This window comes from Salmo salar, chromosome ssa02 (genome assembly GCF_905237065.1).
Source record: "Salmo salar chromosome ssa02, Ssal_v3.1, whole genome shotgun sequence".
Taxonomy (NCBI): Eukaryota; Metazoa; Chordata; class Actinopteri; order Salmoniformes; family Salmonidae; genus Salmo; species Salmo salar.
The window spans coordinates 73,096,237-73,114,138 of NC_059443.1; the positions used below are offsets into that span (position 1 = coordinate 73,096,237).

Below are 17,902 nucleotides of genomic sequence, written 5' to 3' on the forward strand. Positions count from 1 at the left end.
TAGGCCCGCATTGAACCCCACCTATAGGTTACTGTAGGCCCGCATTGAACCCCACCTATAGGTTACTGTAGGCCCGCATTGAACCCCACCTATAGGTTACTGTAGGCCCGTATTGAACCCCACCTATAGGTTACTGTAGGCCCGCATTGAACCCCACCTATAGGTTACTGTAGGCCCGCATTGAACCCCACCTATAGGTTACTGTAGGCCCGCATTGAACCCCCACCTATAGGTTACTGTAGGCCCGCATTGAACCCCACCTATAGGTTACTGTAGGCCCGCATTGAACCCCACCTATAGGTTACTGTAGGCCCGCATTGAACCCCACCTATAGGTTACTGTAGGCCCGCATTGAACCCCACCTATAGGTTACTGTAGGCCCGCATTGAACCCCACCTATAGGTTACTGTAGGCCCGCATTGAACCCCACCTATAGGTTACTGTAGGCCCGTATTGAACCCCACCTATAGGTTACTGTAGGCTCGCATTGAACCCCACCTATAGGTTACTGTAGGCCCGCATTGAACCCCACCTATAGGTTACTGTAGGCCCGTATTGAACCCCACCTATAGGTTACTGTAGGCCTGCATTGAACCCCACCTATAGGTTATATCATAGAAATCAAAAGCAATTTCCATGTGAAAATGTTCTGGGATTTTCTCTATTGGTAGGCCACTCTGATAGGACTACATTATGCCAAATAGCCTATTGGCTACTGTCTAAAAGTGATGGTACAGCCTATTGGCTACTGTCTAAAAGTGATGATACAGCCTATTGGCTACTGTCTAAAAGTGATGGTACAGCCTATTGGCTACTGTCTAAAAGTGATGGTACAGCCTATTGGCTACTGTCTAAAAGTAATGGTACAGCCTATTGGCTACTGTCTAAAAGTGATGGTACAGCCTATTGGCTACTGTCTAAAAGTGATGATACAGCCTATTGGCTACTGTCTAAAAGTGATGGTACAGCCTATTGGCTACTGTCTAAAAGTGATGGTACAGCCTCAGTGTTCACCAAACGCCCGCCGGAAGTTGCACAAAAAGTTAAAGTTTCTGCTCACAAGACCTGACTTTTGCTCGGTGCTCCAAAAAAAATGACAGGGAACATTGGACATGACCCCAGTGGGATTTAAACAGGGAACATTGGACATGACCCCTGTGGGATTTAAACAGAACATTATAGAACATTGGACTGACCCTACCCAGTGGGATTTAAACAAAACTGGAACATTGTTGTCCATCCCCATGGGATTTATACTCAAAACATGCAACGATACTGTCTGTCAAAGCCAAAAACTACATGTGCTGCTACCTTCCACCCTCCCATACTAGGTCGCAGGCGTTGGCGTTTTTCTCTTCACACGCTTCATGCTGGGCCAGTGGCTCTGAAGACCTGCCATTTATCTGGTCCACAAGGGGACAAGATACTTAGGAGCCGCATCTCGGGAACAAATATCTGCTACACCGGGGGTTAATGGGGAGGCCAGCATCTACACATTTAACCAGGGGTTAATGGGGAGGCCACCATCTCTACCAGGGGACAAGATAACATGTTACACCGGGGTTAGGGTGGCCACCATCTCTACCAGGGGAACAAGATAACATGTTACACCAGGGGTTAGCACCATCACCAGGGACAAGAAACATGTTACACCAGGAGTTAATGGGGAGGCCACCATCTCTACCAGGGGGACAAGAAACATGTTACACCAGGGGTTAATGGGTGAGGCCATCATCTCTACTAGGGGACACACACACAAAATAAAAACTGTCAACAAAGAATGGACTAGGCTATGTCCTGAGATGTGTATAAGTGAAGCCTTGCATTTTCCGTAATGCATTATATATACATGCGACGAATGCGTGTACTGTTGGCAAGCAACTACTCTTTCACAGAGTAAGGAAAGGAGACGAGGAGAGGAAGAAATTGAATTATTGAGATGCACCTGGGATTTATGACTATGAATTTGACAGGACGGGAATATCTGTTCAAAACCATATTGCTGTCTGAACTGACAGTTTTATTAATTAAAATATAAACACTTTACACGAATGGAAAGGGGGCGAAATACTCAAGTTACATTTCATAGGGAACATATCATGCTAGCTAAATTTGGGTAACGTTAGCTAGCCACTACTAGTTGCAGTTAGCTTGCTAGCGGACTTTACTTTCCATGGACATGACAAGAAACATGTCAAGAGCCCACCAGCAGACACGTTGCAAACATACGGTCACATGTTCGGACCAAAACAGACTCAACAACACAAACCTCTCTCTTTCCTCTCATCGAAGCCGAATTCGGGGTCAAAGCCAAATGGTTTCGCAGGGTCAGGCTCGGTCTCCCTCTCGGTGATATACCGCCGCGCGAGGTGAGCTCCCATGGTGCTAACGGTATTTTTTTCACAATGAAAATAAAATAATCGGTGTTTCCTAAGACTCTGGGAGACAACTAACTCAAGATTGACAGAATAAATCTGCCATTCGGTCACCTCCACAAGACCCAACGAGCTACTTCCTTTCTGCAACGGAAATAAACAAGTCGAGCCGTCCTAGAGTGAAACACCTCCCCGGACATAGCACCATGCGTGACATTGGTTCCGCAACGCATACATTCCACCAAGCGCTGTCTCAGTATGTGTAGCCCATGTATCTGATGCTGTTTGGACCAAACGAGTATGACATGTTGCCACCGTAGCAGTTGATTGATTGATGCCAGCAAGCATTTCGCCTCCCTTGATAAAAAATATATAAAATAATTGCTCAATCAGCATTGAGCTGAGTTCAAATGTGTGTTGTCCTAGCACAGCAAAACGCCCCCCAAGGGAGGCCAGTTTGGATTTGGTTTCACACCAATGAAATCACATCCAAAGAAATACCTAATTTATTTTTTATTTTTGCTAAATCTGCCCTTTTCTAAGTCATGGATAGAGATGGGGATTTGGACTAGTGGTTTTGACCTAATTCTCTGTACAGGCCAATGATTATCGGCCTTCCCTGTGACTCAGTTGGTAGAGCATGGTGTTTGCAACGCCAGCATGGTGTGTGCAACGCCAGGGTTGTGGGTTCGATTCCCGCGGGGGCCAGTACAAAGAAAATGCATGAAATGAAATGTATGCATTCACTACTGTAAGTCGCTCTGGATAAAAGCGTCTGCGAAATGACAAAAAAATAAATAAATTATGACGGCGATTCTTATCTAACCATAAATGCATATATTGTGCCACTGGGCTGAGATGATTGTTGCCCATGCGAGGAAGTCAAGCTAGCAAGCATTTTAGCTAGGTAGCCTATGACAACGAAAACTAAAATCATACTGTATGACAGAGCCATAGACAGTTTTTCCAAGATGAAAGAGAGGAGGATGGCATTGGTGTTCAACTAATATATATATTTTTTTACTTGCACGCACACGCATGCACACACCCAGATCAAAATCAGTACCATGGACAGCCACATGATATTTAGCAACATTGATTTGGTATCTTTAAGTTTGTTTTCACTGTATTATAGCCTAGTTGATTTGATGACGTTTCAATGTTTAAGTTGAAATGGTGCTGGAATAGCGGAGGTAGTGCTGCTGTTGTCTTTGTGCTGACTTGAGGTAACTTCATGGTTCTAAATCAGTAGTGGTTTAGTAAACTGTACAAAACATGAACTTGCTGGACCATGCTGTATGTCATGTAACTGTTTGTTACATGCAATATTTGCTTTGTGGAATTCCCGTTCAAATATTTTTTATTGCTTTGTGGAATTCGCTCGGACAGATGTTGCTCTCCGGTTATGTGATGAATCAAACAAATGTGTAGTTTCATTTATTTTCCACCACTGTGTGACTGTTGTCATTTTGTTGTCATGGCCTTATTGTATGTCATGGTGGTGTATGAACAAATTGGTTATAAAGCAAACAACGCGATTATCACAACATATGGATTTTTTACTGGCTTGGCTTCCCCAGTGATTTCACCCATGCACCGCTACTGTGCCTCAGCATATGATACCCTCTGTACTACTCTAACCGTAGAAACCTCAACCTGCCTCTTTCACACCGGACATTTCTGATCCCCAGCCCCATGGGCACCCCTACAATTAACACATACCACTACTGTCCCCAATGCTACACATTCCTTTGTCTCATGCCCTTTTTCACATTTCTCACACCTAGGAACCTCCCTCCTACACACTGCTGCCACATGCCCAGAAGCTTGACACCTGTAACAACGTAATGGATTAGGCACAAAAGCTTGTACAGGATAACTTGTATATGCTGACATCACTTCGTCGGGCAATGACTCAACATCAAAACTCAAAAGGACAGACTATGACTCTTCTGTTACACCACTCACGCCACCCATTCTGCGTCGCACCAAACGACGAGCATCACAAGCACCGGGAATCTTCCCCTTTAGTTTGTCCACTTTCATATTTACCGCTACCCCAGTAATCACTCCTTTCAATGGTGTCCTTTTCTTTAGAGCAAAACAATTCACATCTCATGTCCCCATTCATGTAACACGGAGCGCCTGATCCCTCTGACCAGCAGAAACACAAACAATTATCACATGGCCACTTATGGTTACGTTCACCAATTCCACAGCACCCAACTCTGTTTTCACCCACCCTGAAATCACATATGGATCAGCCAAAAGGCAGAGGTCCACTTTCTACAAACATTTCACTCCTATCATCACAGACTCATCTTTATCCTGACCATCGATGCAAGCCTCAGGCTCCGAGAACTTCACCACACCGGCCACCTCCTATAATTCACACTAATTCACTTCCATTTCTCTTCCTGTCTTCGATCCGGCTTACTGCTCACGCTGCTTATACTTTCTACCATTCTTCGACAAACCATCTCCCTTCTTTTGCCATCTTCAACCAATTCAAGCTCACCCTCTTCCTCCCTCACCCTCTTCCCTCCCTCACCCACTTCCCTCCCTCACCCTCTTCCACCTCCTCTGCCTGTCTTTTTCCCTCCATTCCTTTCCTCTTCCGTATTCGTCTCCTTATGATCATTTTTTACTCAATCTTGCCCTCTCAAGGGACCCCCCCCCAGTAACCTAGTCTACTGTTTACAGTAGCTTCTTCTATTAACAATGAAAATGGATGGATATTATTATGTGACAGTTGTTTTAATAGCAAAACACTCAATTGATTACATTTCAGATTTTAATCAGCATTCCTTCCATGATGACCAGCTCAAACACGACAACAACAATCATCATTCACAGTTATATTCATTGTACTTTGACCATCCAGCTTTTACAAATGATTCTTCCAAGAAAAAACAAACGGACTCTCGATTCCTCAAATGCAGCAGTTGTTATGACGCACCAGTTGTTATGACGCACCAGTTGTTATGACGCACCAGTTGTTATGACGCACCAGTTGTTATGACGCACCAGTTGTTATGACGCACCAGTTATTATGACGCACCAGTTATTATGATGCAGCAGTTATTATGAGAAACGTTTAAGACTACACTAAGCTAAGAAGCAGAAACGTTATGTGCTGTTAAAAGTTATTCTGTCCATATTTGATTCCCACAACAATCTAATTGATCCAGAGTTCCACATCATATGCAGGCAGGTGTGGTAGAGGTGATAGTCTCCAGGATTACAAGTCTTTCTTCTCACTGGTAGAGGTCGTCCTCTACCTCGTCTCTGAACTGTCCCCCTGACCCCGACCCCGACCCTTGACCTCCGGACTGAGAGCCAGAGGGGAACCTGAGGAGAGAGAGAGGTCAGTGTAAGAGAAGTGTGTGTGTGTGTGTGTGTGTGTGTGTGTGTGTGTGTGTGTGTGTGTGTGTGTGTGTGTGTGTGTGTGTGTGTGTGTGTGTGTGTGTGTGTGTGTGTGTGTGTGTGTGTGCGCGCATCAGCCCAGTACATACCTGAAGTTCCCAAAGCCTCTGCTCTGCTGTAGTGTCTGGGCGAACATCTCATACTTCCTGATATCGTTGTCGCTGACGGAGCGCCGGGCAAACCTCATGGCCTCCTCAAAGTGATCCTTCCTGATCTCTGGGACAGGGTCACAGTCCTCATCCTGGAGAGAGAGAGGAGGAGAGGGGAGAGTGGGGGAGGGGCAGAAAGACAGAGCGAGGGGAAAGGGGAGACAGAGAGAGAGAGAGGGCAGGAGAGAGAGGTTGGATGGGTGTGAAGTTACATAATATTGGTGTATTGGTTCGGTGTGTGTGTGCTTTGTGTATACAAGGTTTAATGTGTGAGGTAGACAGTGTGTGAAATACAGTGTGTGATGTACTGTATGTGAGATGCAGTGTTGGTTGTGTAACAGCTGGGAGCGTTGTCTGTCTGTCTGTCTGTCTGTCTGTCTGTCTGTCTGTCTGTCTGTCTGTCTGTCTGTCTGTCTGTCTGTCTGTCTGTCTGTCTGTCTGTCTGTCTGTCTGTCTGTCTGTCTGTCTGTCTGTCTGTTAGATATATGGTATTGCAGTGTTGGTGGTGTAACAGCAGGCTGTCTGTCCGTCCGTCCGTCCGTCCGTCCGTCCGTCTCACCATGGCGGTGCCTGGGTGGGTCTGCCTCTGGCGCTCTGCTTTGATCTCAGCCTCTATGGCCTCTCTGATGGCCAGCTTACAGGCCCTCTGGCAGATCTCTGTCAGGTCGGCCCCACTGAAACCCTGGGTGATACCAGACAGGTAGGGCAGGTCTACATCCTGGTGTGTGTGTGTCGTTGTGAGAGGAGAAGGGGGAGAGAGAGAGGAAGAAAGGGGAGACAGACAAAAATACTTCATTATTATTATCATCATCATGGTGTGCCTGTGTGTGTCTATGTGTGTGTGTGTGTGTCTATGTGTGTCTATGTGTGTGTGTCTATGTGTGTTTGTCTATGTGTGTTTGTCTATGTGTGTGTGACTATGTGTGTGTGTCTATGTGTGTGTGTGTGTGTCTATGTGTGTATGTGTGTCTATGCGTGTGTGTGTCTATGTGTCTATGTGTGTGTGTGTCTATGTATGCGTGTCCATGTGTGTGTGTGTGTGTGTGTGTGTACTGACTCTGGCGATGGGGGACTTGCGTAGGTTGGCGTTGAGGATGGCGGTACGGGAGGCTGTGTCTGGTAGAGGGATGTAGATGAGCTGATCCAGCCTCCCTGGACGGAGGATAGCAGAGTCTATTATATCAGGTCTGGAGGGGGGAGGATAACAGAGTCTATTATATCAGGTCTGGAGGGGGAGGATAACAGAGTCTATTATATCAGGTCTGGAGGGGGGAGGATAACAGAGTCTATTATATCAGGTCTGGAGGGGGAGGATAACAGAGTCTATTATATCAGGTCTGGAGGGGGAGGATAACAGAGTCTATTATATCAGGTCTGGAGGGGGGAGGATAACAGAGTCTATTATATCAGGTCTGGAGGGGGAGGATAACAGAGTCTATTATATCAGGTCTGGAGGGGGAGGATAACAGAGTCTATTATATCAGGTCTGGAGGGGGGAGGATAACAGAGTCTATTATATCAGGTCTGGAGGATAACAGAGTCTATTATATCAGGTCTGGAGGATAACAGAGTCTATTATATCAGCTCTGGAGGGGGGAGGATAACAGAGTCTATTATATCAGGTCTGGAGGGGGAGGATAACAGAGTCTATTATATCAGGTCTGGAGGGGGGAGGATAACAGAGTCTATTATATCAGGTCTGGAGGGGGAGGATAACAGAGTCTATTATATCAGGTCTGGAGGGGGGAGGATAACAGAGTCTATTATATCAGGTCTGGAGGGGAGGATAACAGAGTCTATTATATCAGGTCTGGAGGGGGGGAGGATAACAGAGTCTATTATATCAGGTCTGGAGGGGGAGGATAACAGAGTCTATTATATCAGGTCTGGAGGATAACAGAGTCTATTATATCAGGTCTGGAGGGGGAGGATAACAGAGTCTATTATATCAGGTCTGGAGGGGGGAGGATAACAGAGTCTATTATATCAGGTCTGGAGGGGGGAGGATAACAGAGTCTATTATATCAGGTCTGGAGGGGGAGGATAACAGAGTCTATTATATCAGGTCTGGAGGGGGGAGGATAACAGAGTCTATTATATCAGGTCTGGAGGGGGAGGATAGCAGAGTCTATTATATCAGGTCTGGAGGGGGAGGATAACAGAGTCTATTATATCAGGTCTGGAGGGGGAGGATAACAGAGTCTATTATATCAGGTCTGGAGGGGGAGGATAACAGAGTCTATTATAAAGACCCCCCACATCCCTCTACCTGTTGGTAGCTCCTATAATAAAGACCCCCCCACATCCCTCTACCTGTTGGTAGCTCCTATAATAAAGACCCCCCACATCCCTCTACCTGTTGGTAGCTCCTATAATAAAGACCCCCCACATCCCTCTACCTGTTGGTAGCTCCTATAATAAAGACCCCCCCACATCCCTCTACCTGTTGGTAGCTCCTATAATAAAGACCCCCCCCACATCTCTCTACCTGTTGGTAGCTCCTATAATAAAGACCCCCCCACATCCCTCTACCTGTTGGTAGCTCCTATAATAAAGACCACCCCACATCCCTCTACCTGTTGGTAGCTCCTATAATAAAGACCCCCCCACATCCCTCTACCTGTTGGTAGCTCCTATAATAAAGACCCCCCCACATCTCTCTACCTGTTGGTAGCTCCTATAATAAAGACGTTCTTCTTGTTGGACATTCCGTCCATCTCCGTGAGGATCTGGTTGATGACCCTGTCGGCCGCGCCCCCTGCGTCCCCGGCTCCGCCCCCTCTGGACTTGGCGATGGAGTCCAGCTCGTCAAAGAACAGGATGCAGGGGGCCGCCTGTCTGGCCTGGGGTTAGAGGTCAGAGGTCAGGGGTTAGGAGGTTAGGAAAGAACAGGATGCAGGGGCTTCCTGTCTGGCCTGGGGTTAGAGGTCAGAGGTCAGGGGTTAGGAGGTTAGGAAAGAACAGGATGCAGGATGCCACCTGTCTGGCCAGAGGTCAGAGATCAGGGGTTAGGAAAGAACAGGATGCAGGATGCCACCTGTCTGTCCGGAGGTCAGAGGTCAGAGATCAGGGATTAGGAAAGAACAGGATGCCACCTGTCTGGCCGGAGGTCAGAGGTCAGAGGTCAGGGGTTAGGAACGAACAGGATGCCACCTGTCTGGCCGGAGGTCAGAGGTCAGAGGTCAGGAATGTATTTGTCTAGATGATCTACGTCACTACTATGTCAGGCTACATAATCGTCGATGATGTCCCTGATGTTGGTTTCTGACTCTGCAAACCACATAGCTATGTCACTTATGTCAGGCTATGTCACTGCTACGTCAGGCTATGCCACTGCCATGTGGTACCTTGTCGAAGACGTCCCTGACATTAGCCTCTGACTCGCCAAACCACATGGTGAGCAGCTCAGGTCCCTTGATGGAGATGAAGTTGGCCTGGCACTCGTTAGCGATCGCCTTGGCTAGCAGGGTCTTTCCACAGCCTGGGAAGAGAGAGAGACAGGATGTGTGTGTGTGTGTGTGTGTGTGTGTGTGTGTGTGTGTGTGTGTGTGTGTGTGTGTGTGTGTGTGTGTGTGTGTGTGTGTGTGTGTGTGTGTGTGTGTGTACTGCATATGTGCTCTGACCTGGAGGTCCATAGAATAGCACGCCTCGTGACGGGGTCATACCGAACTTCAGGAACTTATCTGGGTACTCCACCGGATACTGGGAGAGAGGGGGGAGGAGAGAGAGGGTGGGAGGAGAGAGAGGGTGGGAGGGGGGAGAGGAGGGAGGGAGGTGGGGAGGTGGGGAGGGAGGGTGGGTCAAGGAAAGCACTTAGACAAAACTGACCAATAGAGACAACTTCATACTCTTCCACATCCACAACACCTAGGCCTATCCATCACAACACACACCATGAAGGTTCAGACAGTGAGTGGCTGTTATATGGACTCTGACCACAATATCAGCCATGTCCTGTTGAATCAGAACTGTTGTTTTCAGCCATTAGTCTTTACTGCCTTTACTCAGCTGCTATGGCTACAGAGGTGTGTGTCTTGCCTGTTAAGATACTGGTGTGTGTGTGTGTTACCTGTTAAGATACTGGTGTGTGTGTGTCTTACCTGTTGAGAAACAGGTGTGTGTGTGTGTTACGTGATAAGATACAGGTGTGTGTGTTACCTGTTGAGATGCAGGTGTGTGTGTGTCTTACCTGTTGAGATACAGGTGTGTGTGTGTGTGTGTGTTACCTGTAGAGATACAGGTGTGTGTGTTACCTGTTGAGATACAGGTGTGTGTGTGTGTGTTACCTGTAGAGATACAGGTGTGTGTTACCTGTAGAGATACAGGTGTGTGTGTTACCTGTAGAGATACAGGTGTGTGTGTTACCTGTAGAGATACAGGTGTGTGTGTTACCTGTAGAGATACAGGTGTGTGTGTTACCTGTAGAGATACAGGTGTGTGTGTTACCTGTAGAGATACAGGTGTGTGTGTTACCTGTAGAGATACAGGTGTGTGTGTAACCTGTAGAGATACAGGTGTGTGTGTTACCTGTAGAGATACAGGTGTGTGTGTAACCTGTAGAGATGCAGGTGCGTGTATTACCTGTAGAGATACAGGTGTGTGTGTTACCTGTGGAGGTACAGGTGTGTGTGTGTAACCTGTAGAGATACAGGTGTGTGTGTGTTACCTGTAGAGATACAGGTGTGTGTGTGTGTAACCTGTAGAGATACAGGTGTATGTGTGTGTAACCTGTAGAGATACAGGTGTATGTGTGTGTAACCTGTAGAGATACAGGTGTGTGTGTGTGTAACCTGTAGAGATACAGGTGTGTGTGTGTGTAACCTGTAGAGATACAGGTGTGTGTGGGTGTAACCTGTAGAGATACAGGTGTGTGTGTGTGTAACCTGTAGAGATACAGGTGTGTGTGTAACCTGTAGAGATACAGGTGTGTGTGTGTTACCTGTAGAGATACAGGTGTGTGTGTGTGTTACCTGTAGAGATACAGGTGTGTGTGTGTAACCTGTAGAGATACAGGTGTGTGTGTGTAACCTGTAGAGATACAGGTGTGTGTGTGTGTGTAACCTGTAGAGATACAGGTGTGTGTGTGTGTGTTACCTGTAGAGATACAGGTGTGTGTGTGTGTGTTACCTGTAGAGATACAGGTGTGTGTGTTACCTGTAGAGATACAGGTGTGTGTGTGTGTTACCTGTAGAGATACAGGTGTGTGTGTTACCTGTAGAGATACAGGTGTGTGTGTGTTACCTGTAGAGATACAGGTGTGTGTGTGTTACCTGTAGAGATACAGGTGTGTGTGTGTGTGTTACCTGTAGAGATACAGGTGTGTGTGTGTGTTACCTGTAGAGATACAGGTGTGTGTGTTACCTGTAGAGATACAGGTGTGTGTGTGTTACCTGTAGAGATACAGGTGTGTGTGTGTTACCTGTAGAGATACAGGTGTGTGTGTGTGGGTTACCTGTAGAGATGCAGGTGTGTGTGTGTAACCTGTAGAGATACAGGTGTGTGTGTGTTACCTGTACTAGTTCCTGCAGTTCTCTCTTGACCTCTCCCAGTCCTCCTATATCCTCCCAGTTAACATTAGGAACCTCCACTACTGTTTCCCTCAGAGCTGACGGGTTACTCTGCCCCAACGCCCACTGGAGGGAGAGAGGAGGAGGGGGGAGGGAGGAGGAAGTAGTGAGGGAGGGAGGGAGGGAGGAGGGAGGGAGGGAGGGAGGGAGGGAGGGAGGGAGGGAGATGGACAATGAGATGAGCAGGTCTATAGTGTGTGTGTGTGTGTGTGTGTGTGTGTGTGTGTGTGTGTGTGTGTGTGTGTGTGTGTGTGTGTGTGTGTGTGTGTGTGTGTGTGTGTGTGTGTGTGTGTGTTGCTGCCACTAACCCTGAAGTCATCGTTGGTAACTGCCAGTGAGTTGAGCAGTTCAGCATCAATGGTGTCGTCCTCCAGGTCAATCAGGGTCATCTTCTTCCTGATGGCCTGTAGAGCCGCCTCAGAACACAGAGCTGCCAGGTCTGACCCCACATGGCCATGCGCATCCATGGAAACCTACCAGGAAGCACAGTACAATGAATAGAACTTTATTGTCCCAACTTCACTGGCACAAAACAGTCCCCAGTCATGGCACCCTATTCTGTATATAGTGCACTACTTTAGACCAGAAGCATATTCCCTATATAGTGCACTACTTTAGACCAGAGCCCTATTCCCTATATAGTGCACTACTTTAGACCAGAGCCCTATTCCCTATATAGTGCACTACTTTTGACCTCCCCCTCTCCTCCGCATCTCTCCCCCCTCCCCCTCCCCATCTCTCCCCCTCATCCCCCAGTCCTCTCCCCATCTCTGCCCCCCTCCCCTTGTCCTCTCCCCTCCCCCTCCCCATCTCTCCCCCTCCTCCCCGTGTCCTCTCCCCTCCCCCTCCCCATCTCTCCCCCTCCTCCCCGTGTCCTCTCCCCTCCCCTCCCCATCTCTCCCCCCTCCTCCCCGTGTCCTCTCCCCTCCCCTCCCCATCTCTCCCCCCTCCTCCCCGTGTCCTCTCCCCTCCCCCTCCCCATCTCTCCCCCTCCTCCCGTTGTCCTCTCCCCTCCCCATCTCTCTCCCCTCCCCATCTCTCCCCCTCCCCTCCCCATCTCTCCCCCCTCCTCACCCTCTCCAGGTCCACGTCATCAGATAGTTTCATGTTCTTGGTGTGAATCTGCAGTATCTCCAGTCTACCAGTGGAGTCTGGGATGCCGATGTCTATCTCTCTGTCAAACCTGCCTGAGTTACACAGAGACGGGTGTTAACTAGTGTGTGTGTGTGTGTGTGTGTGTGTGTGTGTGTGTGTGTGTGTGTGTGTGTGTGTGTGTGTGTGTGTGTGTGTGTGTGTGTGTGTGTGTGTGTGTGTGTGTGTGTGTGTGAGTGTGTGTCTCTCTAACCGAGCGTCTCAGGGCAGGGTCGATGCTGTTGGGTCTGTTGGTGGCTGCCATGACGATAACGTGAGTTCTCTGCTTCAGTCCATCCATCAGGGTGAGGAGCTGTGATACGATTCGCCTCTCCACCTCCCCATGGGTCTGATCACACACACGCACACACACACACACACACAGAGTTATCACACACAGTTATCACACACATAATCATGTACGCAGGAACACACTGTTATCACACACGCTTTTCTTTCTCCCAACTTGTATTCTACTGTTCTTCTCTCTCCCCCTTTCCCTCCCTCCTCACCTTCTCTCTCTTAGGAGCGATAGAATCCAGTCTTTCCCTCCCTCCTCACCTTCTCTCTCTTAGGAGCGATAGAATCCAGTCTTTCTCTCCCTCCTCACCTTCTCTCTCTTAGGAGCGATAGAATCCAGTTCATCTATGAAGATAATGGCGGGAGAGTTTTTCTCTGCCTCCTCGAAGGCTTTCCTCAGGTTGCTCTCTGACTCCCCGGCCATCTTACTCATGATCTCAGGACCTGGGGACACAATACAGCGTAACACACAGGAGACAGAGAAGACAGAATGAAGATAATCCCCCGAACCAAAATGTGCTTTCCATCCTACCTAACAGCAAGACTGGTAGAGGGAGTTAGAATACATTATGACCTATGAATAGACTGGTAGAGGGAGTTAGAATACATTATGACCTATGAATAGACAGAGAGGGAGTTAGAATACGATATGACCTATGAATAGATTGGTAGAGGGAGTTAGAATACATTATGACCTATGAATAGACTGGTAGAGGGAGTTAGAATACGTTATGACCTATGAATAGACAGAGAGGGAGTTAGAATACGTTATGACCTATGAATATACTGGTAGAGGGAGTTAGAATACGTTATGACCTATGAATAGACTGGTAGAGGGAGTTAGAATACGTTATGACCTATGAATAGACTGGTAGAGGGAGTTAGAATACGATATGACCTATGAATAGATTGGTAGAGGGAGTTAGAATACATTATGACCTATGAATAGACTGGTAGAGGGAGTTAGAATACGTTATGACCTATGAATAGACAGGTAGAGGGAGTTAGAATACGTTATGACCTATGAATAGACTGGTAGAGGGAGTTAGAATACATTATGACCTATGAATAGACTGGGAGAGGGAGTTATAATACGTTATGACCTATGAATAGACTGGTAGAGGGAGTTAGAATACATTATGACCTATGAATAGACTGGTAGAGGGAGTTAGAATACGTTATGACCTATGAATAGACTGGTAGAGGGAGTTAGAATACATTATGACCTATGAATAGACTGGTAGAGGGAGTTAGAATACGTTATGACCTATGAATAGACTGGTAGAGGGAGTTAGAATACGTTATGATCTATGAATAGACAGAGAGGGAGTTAGAATACGTTATGACCTATGAATAGACTGGTAGAGGGAGTTAGAATACGTTATGACCTATGAATAGACAGAGAGGGAGTTAGAATACGTTACGACCTATGAATAGACTGGTAGAGGGAGTTAGAATACGTTATGACCTATGAATAGACAAAGAGGGAGTTAGAATACGTTATGACCTATGAATAGACAGAGAGGGAGTTAGAATACGTTATGACCTATGAATAGACAGAGAGGGAGTTAGAATACATTATGACCTATGAATAGACAGAGAGGGAGTTAGAATACGTTATGACCTATGAATAGACTGGTAGAGGGAGTTAGAATACGTTATGACCTATGAATAGACAGAGAGGGAGTTAGAATACGTTATGACCTATGAATAGACAGAGAGGGAGTTAGAATACGTTATGACCTATGAATAGACTGGTAGAGGGAGTTAGAATACATTATGACCTATGAATAGACTGGGTTAGAATACATTATGACCTATGAATAGACAGAGAGGGAGTTAGAATACGTTATGACCTATGAATAGACAGAGAGGGAGTTAGAATACATTATGACCTATGAATAGACTGGTAGAGGGAGTTAGAATACGTTATGGCCTATGAATAGACTGGTAGAGGGAGTTGGAATACGTTATGACCTATGAATAGACAGAGAGGGAGTTAGAATACGTTATGACCTATGAATAGACAGAGAGGGAGTTAGAATACGTTATGACCTATGAATAGACTGGTAGAGGGAGTTAGAATACGTTATGACCTATGAATAGACTGGTAGAGGGAGTTAGAATACGTTATGACCTATGAATAGACAGAGAGGGAGTTAGAATACGTTATGACCTATGAATAGACAGAGAGGGAGTTAGAATACATTGTGACCTATGAATAGACTGGTAGAGGGAGTTAGAATACATTATGACCTATGAATAGACTGGGTTAGAATACGTTATGACCTATGAATAGACTGGGTTAGAATACGTTATGACCTATGAATAGACTGGGTTAGAATACATTATGACCTATGAATAGACTGGGTTAGAATACGTTATGACCTATGAATAGACTGGTAGAGGGAGTTAGAATACATTATGACCTATGAATAGACAGAGAGGGAGTTAGAATACGTTATGACCTATGAATAGACTGGTAGAGGGAGTTAGAATACGTTATGACCTATGAATAGACTGGTAGAGGGAGATAGAATACGTTATGACCTATGAATAGACAGAGAGGGAGTTAGAATACGTTATGACCTATGAATAGACTGGTAGAGGGAGTTAGAATACGTTATGACCTATGAATAGACTGGTAGAGGGAGTTAGAATACATTATGACCTATGAATAGACTGGGTTAGAATACGTTATGACCTATGAATAGACTGGGTTAGAATACGTTATGACCTATGAATAGACTGGGTTAGAATACATTATGACCTATGAATAGACTGGGTTAGAATACGTTATGACCTATGAATAGACTGGTAGAGGGAGTTAGAATACATTATGACCTATGAATAGACAGAGAGGGAGATAGAATACGTTATGACCTATGAATAGACAGAGAGGGAGTTAGAATACGTTATGACCTATGAATAGACTGGTAGAGGGAGTTAGAATACATTATGACCTATGAATAGACAGAGAGGGAGATAGAATACGTTATGACCTATGAATAGACAGAGAGGGAGTTAGAATACGTTATGACCTATGAATAGACTGGTAGAGGGAGTTAGAATACGTTATGACCTATGAATAGACTGGTAGAGGGAGTTAGAATACGTTATGACCTATGAATAGACAGAGAGGGAGTTAGAATACATTATGACCTATGAATAGACTGGTAGAGGGAGTTAGAATACGTTATGACCTATGAATAGACAGAGAGGGAGTTAGAATACATTATGACCTTATGAATAGACTGGTAGAGGGAGTTAGAATACGTTATGACCTATGAATAGACTGGTATAGGGAGTTAGAATACGTTATGACCTATGAATAGACTGGTAGAGGGAGTTAGAATACGTTATGACCTATGAATAGACTGGTAGAGGGAGTTAGAATACGTTATGACCTATGAATAGACTGGTAGAGGGAGTTAGAATACGTTATGACCTATGAATAGACTGGTAGAGGGAGTTAGAATACGTTATGACCTATGAATAGACAGAGAGGGAGTTAGAATACGTTATGACCTATGAATAGACAGAGAGGGAGTTAGAATACGTTATGACCTATGAATAGACTGGTAGAGGGAGTTAGAATACGTTATGACCTATGAATAGACTGGTAGAGGGAGTTAGAATACGTTATGACCTATGAATAGACAGAGAGGGAGTTAGAATACGTTATGACCTATGAATAGACAGAGAGGGAGTTAGAATACATTATGACCTATGAATAGACTGGTAGAGGGAGTTAGAATACGTTATGACCTATGAATAGACTGGTAGAGGGGAGTTAGAATACATTATGACCTATGAATAGACTGGTAGAGGGAGTTAGAATACGTTATGACCTATGAATAGACTGGTAGAGGGAGTTAGCATACGTTATGACCTATGAATAGACTGGTATAGGGAGTTAGAATACGTTATGACCTATGAATAGACAGAGAGGGAGTTAGAATACATTATGACCTATGAATAGACTGGGAGGGAGTTAGAATACGTTATGACCTATGAATAGACTGGTAGAGGGAGTTAGAATACATTATGACCTATGAATAGACTGGGAGAGGGAGTTAGAATACGTTATGACCTATGAATAGACTGGGAGAGGGAGTTAGAATACGTTATGACCTATGAATAGACTGGTAGAGGGAGTTAGAATACATTATGACCTATGAATAGACTGGGTTAGAATACGTTATGACCTATGAATAGACTGGGTTAGAATACATTATGACCTATGAATAGACTGGGTTAGAATACGTTATGACCTATGAATAGACTGGTAGAGGGAGTTAGAATACATTATGACCTATGAATAGACAGAGAGGGAGATAGAATACGTTATGACCTATGAATAGACAGAGAGGGAGTTAGAATACGTTATGACCTATGAATAGACTGGTAGAGGGAGTTAGAATACATTATGACCTATGAATAGACAGAGAGGGAGTTAGAATACGTTATGACCTATGAATAGACTGGTAGAGGGAGTTAGAATACGTTATGACCTATGAATAGATTGGTAGAGGGAGTTAGAATACGTTATGACCTATGAATAGACAGAGAGGGAGTTAGAATACATTATGACCTATGAATAGACTGGTAGAGGGAGTTAGAATACGTTATGACCTATGAATAGACAGAGAGGGAGTTAGAATACATTATGACCTTATGAATAGACTGGTAGAGGGAGTTAGAATACGTTATGACCTATGAATAGACTGGTATAGGGAGTTAGAATACGTTATGACCTATGAATAGACTGGTAGAGGGAGTTAGAATACGTTATGACCTATGAATAGACTGGTAGAGGGAGTTAGAATACGTTATGACCTATGAATAGACTGGTAGAGGGAGTTAGAATACGTTATGACCTATGAATAGACTGGTAGAGGGAGTTAGAATACATTATGACCTATGAATAGACTGGTAGAGGGAGTTAGAATAC

The 17,902-nt window shown here is 45.5% G+C and overlaps 1 protein-coding gene across 1 annotated transcript in view; it reads right to left on the bottom strand.

The window, feature by feature from the left end:
• Positions 1-5,113: 5,113 nt before the first annotated feature.
• Positions 5,114-17,902, bottom strand: part of LOC106591663 (transitional endoplasmic reticulum ATPase) — an 86,961-nt gene continuing 74,172 nt past the window's right edge. Inside the window, exons 8-19 of the mRNA XM_045709728.1 lie at positions 13,259-13,392; positions 12,867-12,997; positions 12,592-12,709; positions 11,826-11,990; positions 11,461-11,583; positions 9,574-9,652; positions 9,298-9,431; positions 8,615-8,793; positions 7,008-7,137; positions 6,510-6,668; positions 5,891-6,042; positions 5,114-5,726 (exon numbers count right to left, since the gene is read on the bottom strand). Of these exons, the coding sequence (XP_045565684.1) occupies positions 5,633-5,726; positions 5,891-6,042; positions 6,510-6,668; positions 7,008-7,137; positions 8,615-8,793; positions 9,298-9,431; positions 9,574-9,652; positions 11,461-11,583; positions 11,826-11,990; positions 12,592-12,709; positions 12,867-12,997; positions 13,259-13,392 (1,598 nt within the window). The 3' untranslated portion in view covers positions 5,114-5,632. The remainder of the gene's footprint in view (positions 5,727-5,890; positions 6,043-6,509; positions 6,669-7,007; positions 7,138-8,614; positions 8,794-9,297; positions 9,432-9,573; positions 9,653-11,460; positions 11,584-11,825; positions 11,991-12,591; positions 12,710-12,866; positions 12,998-13,258; positions 13,393-17,902) is intronic.